We start from the raw sequence: 16,361 nt of genomic DNA on the forward strand, positions 1-16,361 counted from the left end.
CTAACGTCTCTCTAGCCTTCCCAAGTAAGACCAATCAGTGTCTTTTACTGTGTCCTAAGAGGACTGTGTTCATATTGAGGTCATAACTCCCACTCTTTAAGTGTCCCTACACTAAACCACGAGTTGCCTGAGTTCCTATCTCAGTCACCTTGTGCTCTGACAGACACCAAAACCCAACCAGTATTCACCCAGTCAATGAGACCTGGGTTAGTATCCTAGCTCTAAACCTTGGACAAATAACTTCCTTAATAATAGCAAATCACAGTCATTACCTCACAGGACTGCTGTGAATAAGAAGTGAAACACGGCTGTAAAGCCGCCAGCACAATACTTGGAACACAGTACAAGTCAGCAGTTAGTAGTTTTACCATTATAATTACAGAAGGTACATACCTAAGATTGCCATTATCTTGCAGAATCTGCATCAGGTTAAATTTAGGTTCTGGCTCCTGAGTGTCAATTCTGCAGCACTGTTCACCTTTATCAGTCCATTCAGGAACTTTCATGGCATTTTCTTTGGGTGAATTCTCTACCATAACGGCCAACGAAGATGTGTATTTGGCTTGACTTTCTCCCAGGGACCCTGCAAACTCCTCCTGGGAAGCTTCCTGCTCTTCATCTTCATTGTCTAGTGCAACTTCTTCCTCTTCACTCTCTGTCTCAGTTTTAACATTCATTTCAGCTGGTTGGGTAATCACTAAATGCGAAGAATCACTAATGTTGCTGAAAAAAGGGTTAAATGTTCCTCTCTCCCAATACCTTCATCTTTTTAGTAAAAACCCCTATCTAAATCAGATCACAAATAGCATAAAATTAATAGCATATAAATGTCACTCTCCAATGTTATATATTCTAAACACCTAGAAATGATCTTCATTACAGTTGATGTCTCTCCTCATACTACCCATAGCTCTCTCACGAAGTAAGACAAGAAACAGTAATCTCTAGAGTGTATTAGAGGTTGTCAGAAGGGCGCCTTTCATGAAGCTACAAAGAGCAGGGGAATATCTTTCTCTCCAATGTTTATTCATTATCTTTCTCCTTCACTGCCTTGGAAGGTCTATAAGAACAAGGACCAAATCTTTTTTATTCACCATGAAACCCCAGTGACGAATGCGCCTAATACAGGTGCTCAAAAAATGAGGGAAGGAGAGAAAAAACGAAGTCAGTTAGTGACAAATAGATATGGGAAAATCTGGGAGAGAAGGAAGCTCCCCTTTGTTCACGTTTAAAACATTTACACCATTCGGCAATGTCAAAGGATAAACTGGACTTAATACCTAATCATGGAAAGCCTGAACAATACTGCTCAGGATTCTATTAAACTCAAGCTAATGCCATTTCTAAAGTATCAGGCATTAAATGATGCTGAAATATGAGCAAAAGCCAAAATGTATGTGCTTCAGATATTCAATACAAATATTACAGAATGGAAGGTTAAAAAACTTAGAATCCTTCTGAAATTCAGTTTCAGAGAAAAAGGACTACAAAAAACTAAGTATAAGTGATCAGGAAGGTTCTGATTCATGGAGCATTAGGAGCTGATTAAATGAGTCCGACAGGGCCCGGATACGGGCCTTTGGTGCAGGCTCCCCAGCACGTACCTGGGTATTTTGGCCTCATCATCTTCAACCTCCCAGTCCGCCGCCTCCGTTTTCGGACCTCCAAGGACAGGAGCTTCCTCTCATAAAGAGCAGCATGCAGCCTGGCTTTTGAATTCATACTCTCTACCCTCAATTCTGGTGCTCCATCAGTAGTTATTCTATGGGGGGAAAAGCAATCTTCAGAAAGTTCTCTCCTTTATTCTAAGGTTAAGCTTGGCAGAAATCTGTAATAATGACACATGGGGCACACACAGTAGGTAATGCTAGTGAATTCTAAAAGCTTTGATAGATGAAGCGAAATGCTGGAATCTACATTAAAACTTCACCAATGACCTAAGTTTGTTAAGCGTTCTTAACAAAAATATATCTGAAAACCATGTTTAAGTATTTTTAAGTATTCAGTAATATTAGCTATTTATTGCAGCAATCACAAAGTGCTACCCAAGACCTGATACCTTAAGAATAACTGGGAGGTACTGGTAATATTTTAATTCTCAGGCTAGGTGGTGGTGACAGGTGTTTATTTTATCGCTAATCATTATAGCTTAGAATTATAAAAATAATCTTTTGAATGTACAATATTTAATAAATATAGCAGAGGCTGAGACGAGGGGAGGAGTGGCTGGTAACCTGTGAATATGGTAGCACAGAACTGACTGAGACTCACAGGCAAAAAGTTACCAAGACCTTGGGACAAACCAGGTCTCAAGCACTCCAACATGAGCCACGCCTCCCTTAGAGCCTGCTTATAGGAGTAGGTGGGGAGAGGAGGCAGGGACTTTCCAGGTGTGGGGTGCAGGTCAGGAGTTAGAGCTGGAGGCACAGACAAAAGCAGGCAGCAGATGTAGCACAAGGTCAAATTCAATCAGCTCATAAACAGGAAATGGGATGGGAAAGGGGGTGACGGCAGCTACAGTTGCCATTAAAGTAAATCACAAATTAGAGAAGTGACAGGTATCAGCTCCAATCCAGACAAGGACCAGGCAGAGTGCAGGGCAGCAGAGATAACCAGGTAACCAGAGAGAGAGAGGGTTCGTGGTCATTGGGCCAGAGAAGTATCCCTGTTAGTGTCTGAAAGCAGGACACTTTGAACTCTCTAGAAATCATAGTATATTCCCTCTGAGGTCAAAGACTCATTCTCACTCCTCTGGAAGTGTTCAGTCTCTGAGTTCGATGAAAAGCCTATGTCTTTTGGTCCATTTAGGACTTTCAGGGATTTCTGGGTGGGTGAACAGAACAGTAAATCTTTTGGAGGCCTTCTCTTTAGAGAAGGAAATTGAGCCAAGAACAGGGAAGGTCCTGAAATTAGGGCCAGAAATGGGAAGCAAATAATAAACTTTAACAGTTCAAATTCAGCTTATGATAGTCCCAGAAACTGAACACTGTCCCACCCTCTCTCATACACACACACACACAGAGCTGTGAAAATAGATTTTTAGCCAATTAAATAATAAAGAAAACAAAACAAATCTGATAAAATTTTAAGACAGATAAATGGTAAGCAGTACAAGGGATGGAGACAGGCAATGCTAGGGAAATCAGAGATCTGTAAACAGGAGGCAAGGAACACGCCTGTCTTGTTGATGACTGAACCAGTGATGATCATGAGACGGTCCAGCACACAGCTGACATGTAAATATTTCCAAATTAATAAACAGTTGAATTCTCTATAAATAAGTGTAATACCTTTCAGCTACATCCACTTCATTTTATTTTGCCAACAATTTTTATAAATATTTAAATGAACAGAAAGTTTAAAAATTGTACAGTAAATATCCATTCCCTGCTGCGTGGTTTCTACAATGACTATTTTACTGTATTTGTTTCATCACATGAATATCCAGTCTTCCATTCTTCTACCCATCCATCAATCCAATTCATTTTTAAAGCGTTTCTTTTTTTTTTTTTTTGGAAGGAATCAAGATCTTTTTAGAATTTTTTAAAAATTTACTTATTTTAGTGTAAAGAGAGTGAGAGTGAGAGACAAAGAGAGAGAGAAGGAGGGAGGAGTAGGAAGCATCAACTCCCATATGTGCCTTAACCGGGCAAGCCCAGGGTTTTGAACTGGTGATCTCAGCATTCCAGGTCAATGCTTTATCCACTGCGCCACCACAGGTCAGGCTTTAAAGTATTTCAAAGTTGGTCACAGATATCAGTACCCTTCGATCTTAAACACTTCAGTATATGTATCATTATCTAGAATTCAATATTTGTTTTGCATTTTGGGGGTTTTGGGTGAGCTAAAAACTAAACACGGTGAAATACACAAATATTAAATTTCCATCTAATGAGTTCTGACAAACGTCTACAGTGATAAAACCCAAACTCAGACATTACTGTCCCTCAGAAAGTACCCATGCCCTTTCCCATTCATTCCCTTTCTCACAATGCCGAAGAAAACCGCTGTCCCCAATTTTTTCATCTCATATTTAGGTTTGCCTTGTTTCAGAACCTCATAAAAGTGAAATCAGCCAGTATGAACCCTTTCGTGTAAGTGTCCTTCCATACAGCATGTCTCTGCGGTTCAGCCATGTTGTGTGGATCAGTAGTGATCCCTTTTCATTGCTGAGAATTGGTCCATTGTATGAAGAATCCATATTTCCCCTACCCTCCTGTCATTAGACACCAGGTTTCCAGTTTAGGGATATAATGAATGAAGCTACTTACTGTAAACATTTTAGTAAAAGTAATTTGTGTGGTTATAGTTTTCATTTCTACTGGGTAAAGTTCTCCAAGTGGAATTTTCTAGGCTTTCTAACCAACTGCCATGCTCCTTATAGAGAGCTCGTACTGGTTTATACCGCCAGTGAAACTTGTGAGTTCCATCAGCTCCATGGCCTCACCATTAGATGTTGTCAGTCATTCCCCCTAGCTTTCCTGAGGTTTGATTCACAAATAAAACTAAAATATTTAAAACATATGTGATGATCTGATACAATTTTATCTATTCTGCTGGATGTGTAGTGGTATCTCATGACTTAATTTGCAATTATCTGATAACTGCTGTTCAGCACACTTTCACAAGCATGTTGGCTAGTCATATATGTTCCTTTGATGGCTTGCCTAGTTATTTTCTTAACAGTATCTTATGATAAACAAGTTTTTTATTTCGAGATAAATCAAACTTACCATTTTTTCCTTTTTATTACTTTCTGTGTCATGTCTAAAAACTTTTGCCAAAAGTCACAGATACTTTCTTCAAGAAGTTTCATAGGAATAGCTTTTATGTTTATGTCTATGAATCATTTCTAATTTTTGAGAGATAGGGGTTGAGTTTCATTTTTAAAAGTATTGATATCCAGTTTCAGCCCCATTTGTTAAAATTTTCTTTCCCCACTGGATTACTTTAAGCCTTTTGCTGAAAGTCAAAGGATCATATAAAAATAGGCCTATTTCTGGGTTCTTTATTCTGTTCCAGTGATCAATTTGCCACAGTTCTGATAACTTTGGCCTTAGAGAATTTCTGCAAGTCAGGTACTCTAAGCTTTTTCCAAGATTACCTTAGATATTCAAAGTCCTTTGCATTTCCATATAAATGGGGAATAAACAGTGGGTCAATTGCTACAAAAATATCAACTAGACTAATAATTGTAATTGCACTGGCTCTTTAGGCCAATTTGGAAAGACTGGATATTTATAATATTAAGTCTTTTAATCCATGAACATGATATATCTCTCTAGATTTGTGTGTGTGTGTGTGTGTGTGTGTGTGTGTGTGTGTGTGACAGAGACAAAGAAAGGGACAGATAGGGACAGACCGACAGGAAGGGAGATGAGAAGCATCAATTCTTCCTTGCGGCACCTTAGTTGTTCATTGATTGCTTTCTCATATGTGCCTTGACTGGGGGGCTACAGCAGACTGAGTAACCCCTTGCTCAAGCCAGCGACCTTGGGCTCAAGCTGGTGAGCCTTGCTCAAACCAGATGAGCCCACGCTCAAGTTGGCGACCTCAGGGTTTCAAACCTGGGTCCTCCATGTCCCAGTTCAATGCTCTATCCACTGCACCACTGCCTGGTCAGGCTGTACTTTAGATTTTTAAAAATCTCTTTCAGTTAGTATTTAGTAACCTTTACTGTGTAGGTAATGAACATGTTTTGTTATATTTATCCCTAATAACTTTATATTTTCGAATGCTATTATAAACAGAATTTTAAATGTCACATTCTAATTATTTACTGCTAGTATATTGACCTTATATCCCAAGATCTTGCTAAGTATACTTGTATCCTCTTGTATTCTCTAGATACCTTGGGATTTCTATTAACTTGATCATGTCATTCAAGAATATAAACAAGTGTCTATATTCTTCCTTTCTAATATATTATTCCTTCCTTCCTTCCTTCCTTCCTTCCTTCCTTCCTTCCTTCCTTCCTTCCTTCCTTCCTTCCTTCCTTCCTTCCTTCCTTTCTCCCTCCCTCCCTCCCTCCCTCCCTCCCTCCCTCCCTCCCTCCCTCCCTCCCTCCCTCCCCTCCTTCTCTTCCTCCTTTCCTCCCTTCCTTCCCCTTTATTGTACTGCTTAGACCCTCTAGTACAAAGGGAATACATGTGGTGAGAGTAGGCATCTTACCTTATTACTAATCATAGGGAAAAGTCTTCAATATTCACCATTTGGTATGATATTGGAAATAGGTTTTTCACAGAAGGCCTTTAACAGATGAAAAAAGTTCCCTTCTATTCCTAATTTGCTAAGAGTTTTTCTTACAGATGTGTTAGGTTTCATCAGATGCTTTTTTCTCTTTTTTCACAGGTAATAAAATGATCATCTGATTTTTCCCCTCTATTTAATATAATGAATTATATTCACTACTCAAATGTTGAACCATCCTTGAATTACTGAGAAAAATCTCACTTTACAAATTCATATGTATTATTCTTTTTATAATATATACTGGTGGATTCTATTTGCTAATATACTTTTAAAAAATTCTGTGTGTATGTTCATGAAGATATTAGCCTGTGATTTTTTTTTAATGTCTTTGTCAGATTTGGGTGTCAGCTATGCTGGCATCATAAAATAAATTGGTAAGTGTCCCTTCCTAGATTTTTTTTAAAAGTCTGTGTAAGACTGGTATTCTTTCTCAAATGTTTGATAGAGTTTACCAGCAAAACTACTGGGCCTAGAGTTTTCTTTGTAGAAAGGTTTTTGATTACAAATTCAATATAGTGAATAGATACAGTTATTCAAAATTTTAATTTTGGTATATTTCAGTTTTGCTATGTGTTCCATCCCCACAAGGAATTCAGACAATTCTCTTAAGTTTTCAAAATAGTGGAATGAGGTTAATAATATTCCTTAATATTTTTTTATGTCTGTAGGATCTATAGTGATATCCCTCTTCCCTTTCTACTCTACACTAATTGGTAATTAGTATTCTGGTTTCTTCTCGATGGGTCTATAGTAGAGGTTATTAATTCTGCTATCTTACCAATAAACAATTTTGGATTTTATTAATTTTCTTGTTTGTCTTTTTATTTTTTTTTATATCTACCCTTTATTATTTCCTTGCTTCTACTTATGCTGGGTTGCTCGTCTTATTTCCATTTTCATAAAATGAATATTAGACCAGTGATTTAGTCCTCTGTTTGTTTGTTTTTTGTGGCAGAGACAGAGAAAGTCAGAGAGAGGGACAGATAGAGACAGACAGACAGGATGGGAGAGAGATGAGAAGCATCAATCATTAGTTTTTCGTTGTGACACCTTAGTTGTTCACTGATTGATTTCTCATATGTGCCTTGACTGGGGGGCGACAGTAGACCGAGTGACCCCTTGCTCAAGCCAGCAACCTTGGGCTCAAGCTGGTGAGCCTTGCTCAAACCAGATGAGCCCGAGCTCAAGCTGGAGACCTTGGGGTCTCGAACATGGGTCCTCCACATCCCAGTATGACGTTCTACCCACTGTGCCACTGCCTGGTCCTCTGGTCAGGCTGGTCCTCTGTTTTCTAATATGAGCATTTGAAGATACAAATTTCCCTTGACACACTCCCTTAGCTACATCCTACACATTTTAATGTTATATTTTTATTCTTGTTCAGTTCAAGAATTTCCTAATTTCCTTTATGACTTCTTCCTTCTCCTATGGATAATTGAGAAATGTGTTGTTTCATTCCTAAATATTTGGAGACTTTCTATTGTTAGTGATCTCTAATTCCACTGTGGTCAAGGAGCCTATTCTAAATGATTTTAACCTTTTTAAAGTATACTAAGACTGGTTTGACGCTCCAGCATGTGGTCTGTGGTGCCCCGTCATTACCTCTATACCACCAAAACCCCCTGATGAGGGCTGTATAGAATGAGTGGCAATTGATAGTTCATACTCTAAGAAGCATATTCCTTGATTAAAAACTGGAGAAAAGTTATAAACTAAGTGTGACTTTTGTTTGGAAACAAGCTACAAACTTGATTAGTCTCAGTTTCCCTTTAATTAAATGGCAATGTTTAGTTTTCCTTTTTTTAAAAGAAAAATCAGATCTATGCTTCAAAAGATTTGGATAGGAAACCAACTTTACTTTCATTCTTTTTCTATTTATTGACTTTATTGGGGGTGACATTGGTTCACAAAACCATATAGGTTCCAAGTGTCCAGCTCAATATAAGGCCATCTGCACACCGCACTGCACACCCTCTGCACCGAGCAGAGCTCTCTCCATCCCCACTCCCCCCTCTTTGCCCACCTCTCTCCATCCCCACCCCCCCTCTTTGCCCACCTCTCTCCATCCCCACCCCCCCTCTTTGCCCACCTCTCTCCATCCCCACCCCCCCTCTTTGCCCACCTCTCTCCATCCCCACCCCCCCTCTTTGCCCACCTCTCTCCATCCCCACTCCCCCTCTTTGCCCACCTCTCTCCATCCCCACTCCCCCTCTTTGCCCACCTCTCTCCATCCCCACTCCCCCTCTTTGCCCACCTCTCTCCATCCCCACTCCCCCCTCTTTGCCCACCTCTCTCCATCCCCACTCCCCACTCTTTGCCCACCTCTCTCCATCCCCACTCCCCCCTCTTTGCCCACCTCTCTCCATCCCCACCCCCCCTCTTTGCCCACCTCTCTCCATCCCCACCCCCCCTCTTTGCCCACCTCTCTCCATCCCCACCCCCCCTCTTTGCCCACCTCTCTCCATCCCCACTCCCCCCTCTTTGCCCACCTCTCTCCATCCCCACCCCCCCTCTTTGCCCACCTCTCTCCATCCCCACTCCCCCCTCTTTGCCCACCTCCACTCAGCCCCCACCTCCTTCCTCTCTGCTACCGTCATTGTCTGTGTCTGTGTACAAAGGGGATGTGTGTGATGTCTCAAACCACAGGGCGTGTGTTTAGGCTGAAGAGGTTTTGCTGTGGTTGGAGTCTTTCCTTAGGTAAGGCCGTCCCAGCCCTTCTTCTAAGACCTCTGTCCTCTGCCAAAATGAACAGCCACAGGTATTCTGCATACTTGTGATTCCGTGGCAAACTGGAAACAGTTCTACTCAGCCCCATAAGGTACAGGGCTATATGACCCAGGTATGTGAAGGCCAAAACATAACCTCTTATTTGAATCTAACATGAAATAGTCTTGAAATTGCATTCATACTTTGGTCTCTCTTATATAGTCAAACAAGGATACTATTATTATCAGTTGAAATAATATACCTATAGTTATAAATAAGTGCATAAATCCCAAACTTCATTTATAAAAAGTTGCCATGGAATAGTGTTCCAATAGAAAACACTTTATGTTATTGCTCAAGTTTAGCCAAACTTAAAATGGTTATATGAAATATCTATCATGCTTAGTTTGTGCATGGTCACATATTATGCACATGGAAAAAATTGCTCAACTTTTAAAAATCAGTTACCGTGTTCTTCCTGCCAATAAGCTTCTTCTTGGGTTTCCCCTACAGAAGTAGAAAGGACAAGTGGGTTAGAGCACTATGTGGATAGTCTCTCCTGAGTTCACACACACACACACACCTGCAATTTGTACTGTAGAGATTCAACACAGAATTATGCAGGGAAGGCATCTTGAGAGAGAAGCAGAGAGATGAATTGAGAACACACTCAGAAAAAAATAGAGTACCCTGAGCTTGAGGGAGGGTCAATAAAAAACAAAAGGGATAGAACAACTGAATTCCAGAGAAAAATCACAACAACGACTTGCATGTAGTATATATATAGTCACACTATCCTTCACAATTATCAAGTGAAGGTTATTATTAGCTCTACTTATAAAAAGACCATTCTGTGACATACCAAGGTCAGAGTGTAAAAGTTATAAATTTGAACTCAGGCCCTGGCCAGTTGGCGCAGCAGCACAGTGTCGACCCAGGTTCTATTCCTGGTCAGGGCACACAGAAGAAGTGACCATCTGCTTCTCCACCCCACCCCCTTCTCTTTTTCTCTACCCCTCCTACAGCCATTGCTCTACTGATTCAAGCATGCTGGCCCCGGCAATTGAAGATTGCTCCTGAAGCCTCTGCCTCAGGTGCTAAGAATACCTACAGCTCGGTGGCCAGTGGCCCCGGATGGTCAGAGCGTCGCCTGGTAGGGGGCTTGCTGGGTGAATCCCGGCTGGGGCACATGCAGGAATCTGTCTCTCTATTTTCCTACTTTCACTTAAAAAAAATTAAACGCAGGGTTTAGGTCTGACACTCCAGGGCTTTTCATACTTTCACTGAACTATATAAGGAAAAGAAACCAATCTAAATTCTCATGAGATTCAAAAAGCTGCTCAGGAGAAACGGGTTTTCCATCAGGGACATTCTGTGTCATTGTCGAACTCTAACTGGAGGAAGTGAATGCCATTCATGTTTACATTGGCTTTTGTTTTTCTTTTAGAACATTTTCTCCACATTCAATTCTCTTTTACCTAACACTCTTTTTAAAATTTCCCCTTTTACTTGCACTCATTTGTAATGTGTATGTTTGGTTGAGTACAACTTTAGTATATGTGCTGCTGAAGCGAGCACTGGTTGAGTACAACTTTATGTGCAAGTTCATGTATCCAACTTAAGGATCTCATGTTGCCCTTTTATGAGAACACACCTCTTACCTAACCCTAGCCTCCCTGTAATCTGTTCTACATTCTAAAATTTTATCATTTAAAAATGTTAAATAAATAGAATCACACAACATGTAACCTTTGGTATTGGTTTGTTTTTTTTGTTTGTTTGTTTTCTGTATTTTTTCTGAAGCTGGAAACGGGGAGAGACAGTCAGACAGACTCCCGCATGCGCCCGACCGGGATCCACCCGGCACGCCCACCAGGGGCGACGCTCTGCCCACCAGGGGCGATGCTCTGCCCCTCCAGGGCGTCGCTCTGCCGAGACCAGAGCCACTCTAGCGCCTGAGGCAGAGGCCAAGGAGCCATCCCCAGCGCCCGGGCCATCTTTGCTCCAATGGAGCCTTGGCTGCGGGAGGGGAAGAGAGAGACAGAGAGGAAGGAGGGGGGGGTGGAGAAGCAAATGAGCGCTTCTCCTATGTGCCCTGGCCGGGAATCGAACCCAGGTCCCCTGCACGCCAGGCCGATGCTCTACCGCTGAGCCAACGGGCCAGGGCCCTGGTTCGTTTTTTAAAGACACAGATGTAATCAATATCAAGATTTTCTACCTGTAGCAAATCAAGTGAAAAGTCTGTCTTCACCAAAATGCTTTGTCTTTCCCTTCCCATGTCTTCTATTTGTGCTAATGTCCTCATACTGTCATAATGTCATCAGAAAGCTAATGCTTCACATTAGCATCACTTAGACAGCTTTTTGGTAAGTACTCATACTTCAGTCTGGGGGTGGGGCCAGGGAGAAACATGGTTTACAAGACCTCAGGTGTTACTGATAAGACAGGGTTAAAAATACTGCCATATGGTGAGAAAGTATAAATATGTAAGATACTGTTTGCAAGAGCAGAGTGGGGAGGTGAGGTAGGAGTGTGGGACAACAGGAACAAAATTCACCTAAATGACTACAGAATTAGTTTGAAAGTAGGTGTGACGACAATACAATGGAATCTGCAAGAGGGAAAACATCCATTCAGATAAAAGAGAACAGACTTATTGGAAGATGTTAGGGCTTGCAATAAATACAGTATCAATTTTTTTCAATGCATAGTTTTTTGTGAACATAACAAAGTACTGCCTGACCAGGAGGTGGTGCAGTGGATAGAACGTCAGCTTGGGAAGCTGAGGACCCAGGTTCAAAACCCTGAAGTTGCTGGCTTGAGCACGGGCTCAGCAACTTGAGTGCAGGGTCACGGGCTTGAGTGTGGGATCACAGACATAACCCCATGGTCGCTGGCTTGATCCCAAAGGTCGGTGGCTTGAGCAAGGGGTCACTGGTTTGCTGGAGTACCCCAGTCAAGGCACATATGAGAAAATAATCAATGAACAACTAAGTAGCACAACTATGAGTTGATACTTCTCATCTCCCTTCTTATCTGTTTATCCCTGTCTCTCTCTTTCTCTTACTAAAATAAAGTAAAACTCTTTTAAAAATCTTTTTAATTTTTAAAATTTATTGATTTGAGAGAGACACACACATCAATTAATTTGTTGTTCCACTTATTCATGAATTCACTGGTTGCTTCTTGTATGTGCAGGGGATCAAACCCCTGCAACCTTGGTGTATAGGAATGATGCTCTAATCCAGTGGTTGGCAAACTCATTAGTCAACAGAGCCAAATATCAACAATACAACTATTGAAATTTCTTTTGAGAGCCAAACTTTTTAAACTTTAACTATATAGGTAGGTACATTCCTTACTGAGGTAGCGCCTACATGTGGTATTTTGTGGAAAAGCCACACTCAAGGGGCCAAAGAGCTGCATGTGGCTCGCGAGCCGCAGTTTGCCGACCAGGGCTCTAACCAACTGAGCTACCCCGCCAGGGCCAGAGTTCCTACTCTTAAAAGTCAACTTGTAAAGTAGACAGACTAGTTAGTAAACAGGCAATTATAATATAATATAGGAGTCTAAATCAGAGTGAGGGATAAAAAGAGCTGGGAGAAGCTCCTCTTCATCTGGGTGAGAGGATGAAGGACACAGAAGAATTTAGGGATGGAGTGAAGGTCACTATAAGGAGTGGTGAGTATGTAAGTAGACCAAAGGGCATGAAAAAGTAAGTGGATGTCGTCTGGCTGGTCGTGGCTGTGTGGAGAAGTGCAGATTAGGCTAAAAGGTAGTCAGGAGGAGATAATGAGGGCCTTTCTTTGCTAAACAGAGAAATTCAGGGTTTTTTGAATCCAAGTTTTTAGAATGCAGAAGTGTTAAATGGGGCCTAAAGAAAGATGTCAGGGAGTGAGTAGAAAAAACATTAATCTTTTTAACTGAAACTGAGCATTTTCTTCATATACATGTAGGAAACAATCCTCAATAGTACTAGTGTGACTTCATTACCTAAAGAAATAACACCTTTTCCCATAATACTTTAGAGCTGTTAACAAGTGTCTCAAAACGTTGCCAATACATCATGTTTTTTTAAATTATGGTGGTTATCAGACCCACGGCTAGATTTTGTTACTGAATGTGTTAATAAATATAAAGTACATGTTTTATTACATCTCTAATTTTTTTTTTTTTTTGTATTTTTCTGAAGTTGGAAACAGGGAGGCAGTCAGACAGACTCCTGCATGCGCCTGACCGGGATCCACCCGGCATGCCCACCAGGGGGCGATGCTCTGCCCATCTGGAGCATTGCTCTGTTGCAACCAGAGCCATTCAAGCACCTGAGGCAGAGGTCATAGAGCCATCCTCAGCGCCCGGGCCAACTTTGCTCCAATGGAGCTTGGCTGTTGGAGGGGAAGAGAGAGACAGAGAGGAAGGAGAGGGGGAAGGGTGGAGAAGCAGATGGGCGCTTCTGTGTGCCCTGGCCGAGAATCGAACCCAGGACTCCTGCATGCCAGGCCGACGCTCTACCACTGAGCCAACCGGCCAGGGCCTCTCTAATTTTTTTTTTTTTATTGTATATTACCCCTATAAGAATGTTTCCTAATTTTGGCTTTTGTGGTACTCTGCCTTCTTTGGCCTCCATGGGAAGCCCAGACATGGAAAGACATAGCCACACACACAAAGTCCATGTCAGATCAGAAGTAGACCAATATAACCTGTGAGGAAACTCATGCAACCTGCCCACCCTAGGTGAACAGTCCATTACTTATAAATATGACTAGAAATCAAAGATCACCAAATATTTTTCTTTGACAGACAGAGGGAGGGACAAACAGAAAAGGAGAGATGAGAAGCATCAATTCTTCATTGTATCACCTTGCCTTTTTTTTTTAAATTTTTTTTTTTTAATTCATTTTAGAAAGGAGAGGGAGAGACAGAGAGAGAGAAGGGGGGGGGAGGAGCTGGAAGCATCAACTCCCATATGTGCCTTGACCAGGCAAGCCCAGGGTTTCGAACCGGCGACCTCAGCATTTCCAGGTCGACTCTTTATCCACTGCGCCACCACAGGTCAGGCAATTCTTCATTGTATCAATAGTTCCTTAGTTATTCATTGATTGCTCTCTCATATATGCCTTGACTGGGGGGCTCCAGCAGGGTGAGGGATCCTTTGCTCAAGCCAGTGACCTTGGGCTCAAGCCAGTAACCTCGGGGTCTCGAACCTGGGTCCTCTGAGTCCCAGTCTGACAATCTATCCACTGTGCCACCACCTGGTCAGGCAGATCACCAAATATTTGAGGAAGTAACAATATAAACTAGAAAGAATGACACGAACAAACAGAACTAATACAGAAAATGAAATATAATGCAAAAATACCAAAACAACACCAGAAAGAACCAATAAACAAACTAGACAGTCAAAGATATGTGAAAAGATATTATTTATATCCATAAACTATGAAAACTAGTCAGAAAGCAAAAATAGTTCTTTGAATTAAAATCATACTTGACAAAATAAAAAATAAATAAGTTGAATAATCCGCTTCTGTACTGGTCTTAATAAAATAGATAAGGCTGAGGATTTTAGAGTTTAGATTTACTTAGAGTTTTAGGAGGCCCTGGTCAGTTGGCTCAGTGGATAGAGCATCAGCCTGGTGTATGGACATCCCAGGTTCGAGTCCTGGTCAGGGCACACAAGAGAAGTGCCCATCTGCTTCTCCCTCCCTCCCTCTTCCCCTTCTCTCCCTCCCTCCCTCCTACTTGATTGGTTCGAGTGACCCACCTCACCCAGGGCAGCACCAAAGATAGCTCGGTTGATTGGAGCATTGGCCCCAATGGGGCTTGCCAGGTGGATCCCCTTTGGGGCGCATGTGGGAGTCTGTCTCACTATCGCCCCTCCTCTCACTTAAAATATAAAAATTAAATTAAAGAATCATAGGAGACAAAGGTTAAGAAGTCTCACAAAATTTAAAGCTAAGAGACAGTGAAATTAAAAGTATGAGGAAAAAAGTAAAGAACTATGGAGGACATAGCAAAAGACCCAAAATTCATCTCAAGGAAGTTCCACAGGGAGAGGAAAGATGAGAGGTATATTTCCCACAGCTGAAAGACCTGGTCTTCAGACTGGAAGGACTCATCCAATACAAAACCAAAAGAATGAAAAAGTTACACACTAGAACACATCTTGGTAAAATCTATTAACTCTAAACTGGGGAGGCTTATAAAAAACTAGGCTTCTATGTCTTCTAAGTAAATCTGAAGATCTCTTTCATTAGAAATTGCACAGTGTAATTAATTAATCAATGGTAATAACCACAAATTTACACAGAGAAATTGCAAATCCCATATATATTTCCTGATAACAGATCATGAAATTACAAGAAATGACTGAAATCTATTTTCAGAATCCTGCAAAAAAGGACATATACCCTGAATCTGACATAGGTTTCTCTCAACAACGAAGGCACCTTATTTTCATAGTCAATTACTGAACTGTACTGTAATGCAGCTATGTCTCAGGGGCAACAGAACTATGTGGGCCTAAGGGGTCTCTGACTGCTGTGCTATTTGAATTCCAATGTCTGTTTTCCATCATTTCCTCCTATTTTTGCTTGTTTCGAGGTTATCAGTTGTCATTTCTTACAATTCTCAGTGTATTTATTTTGTGAATTACCTTCCCTCCACCTTTTCTAATCTGATCATTCTAATCTCTTCTCGTCTGGAAAAACAGATGATCGTGTCTGCTAAAACTGTGGCTAAAGTAAAAAGGCACCAAATGTAAAGTTTAGGGCATCTAAACTTTATTTAAATTTTTTTATGGTTTAACTTTTCAAATTAAAAGATCTTTAAAATGTATGGATTTTTATGCTTTAATCCCATCTACTACTATTTGCTTGATATTCGAAAACACCAAGCAAAGTGGTTAATATTCAATAAATATATTAATAAAAAGGCCTGTTCGTCAGTAGGTAAACACATCTTCCCCACATAAAAGCAGCTCAATTAGTTTACCATTCTTAGCCTCTGGAAAAGTTACAAAGTGCTGAGAGTAAATGAATTCTGGAAAAATGGGCTATTACGTTGTGTTTTCTGCAAGGCCCCTTCTATAAATATAAAAGATTTTACAAGCTTTTATAAAGTTTTTCCTTCATTTGCATGTATTATTTCTTAATACTGTGATCTCGTCGTACCAAATGTATAAGAACGGCAAACCTCACCTGTCCTGGAAGAGCCGTGTTGCCAGCATATAGTTCATGGAGGTCTTATGTTCGAGGTAGGACCTGAAAGACAAAGAAAGGAACTGGTTCTTATTCAAGCTTATTGAAGCCAGAAAATATAGAAATAAAACCCTGAACCAAGCACAGCAGTGACAGGTACTAATATACTATACTATTTCTAAAGTAGCAAAGGAGGAGGCAGCT

The 16,361-nt window shown here is 41.0% G+C and overlaps 1 protein-coding gene across 11 annotated transcripts in view; it reads right to left on the minus strand.

The window, feature by feature from the left end:
• Positions 1-16,361, minus strand: part of TTLL5 (tubulin tyrosine ligase like 5) — a 308,772-nt gene that overhangs the window by 195,333 nt on the left and 97,078 nt on the right. For 7 of the 11 annotated variants that reach the window (XR_010731041.1, XM_066272631.1, XM_066272633.1 and 4 more), the window contains 4 exons: positions 16,158-16,220; positions 9,427-9,465; positions 1,605-1,762; positions 394-697 (listed from right to left, as the gene is read on the minus strand). Coding sequence is in view for 10 of the 11 variants with exons in the window: in XM_066272631.1 (XP_066128728.1) it covers positions 394-697; positions 1,605-1,762; positions 9,427-9,465; positions 16,158-16,220 (564 nt within the window). In the remaining variant the exon portion in view is untranslated. The remainder of the gene's footprint in view (positions 1-393; positions 698-1,604; positions 1,763-9,426; positions 9,466-16,157; positions 16,221-16,361) is intronic. The other 4 variants (XM_066272636.1, XM_066272635.1, XM_066272632.1 and 1 more) reach the window with 2 other exon arrangements.

The sequence above is a fragment of the Saccopteryx bilineata genome, chromosome 4 (genome assembly GCF_036850765.1).
Source record: "Saccopteryx bilineata isolate mSacBil1 chromosome 4, mSacBil1_pri_phased_curated, whole genome shotgun sequence".
NCBI classification, from domain to species: domain Eukaryota; kingdom Metazoa; phylum Chordata; class Mammalia; order Chiroptera; family Emballonuridae; genus Saccopteryx; species Saccopteryx bilineata.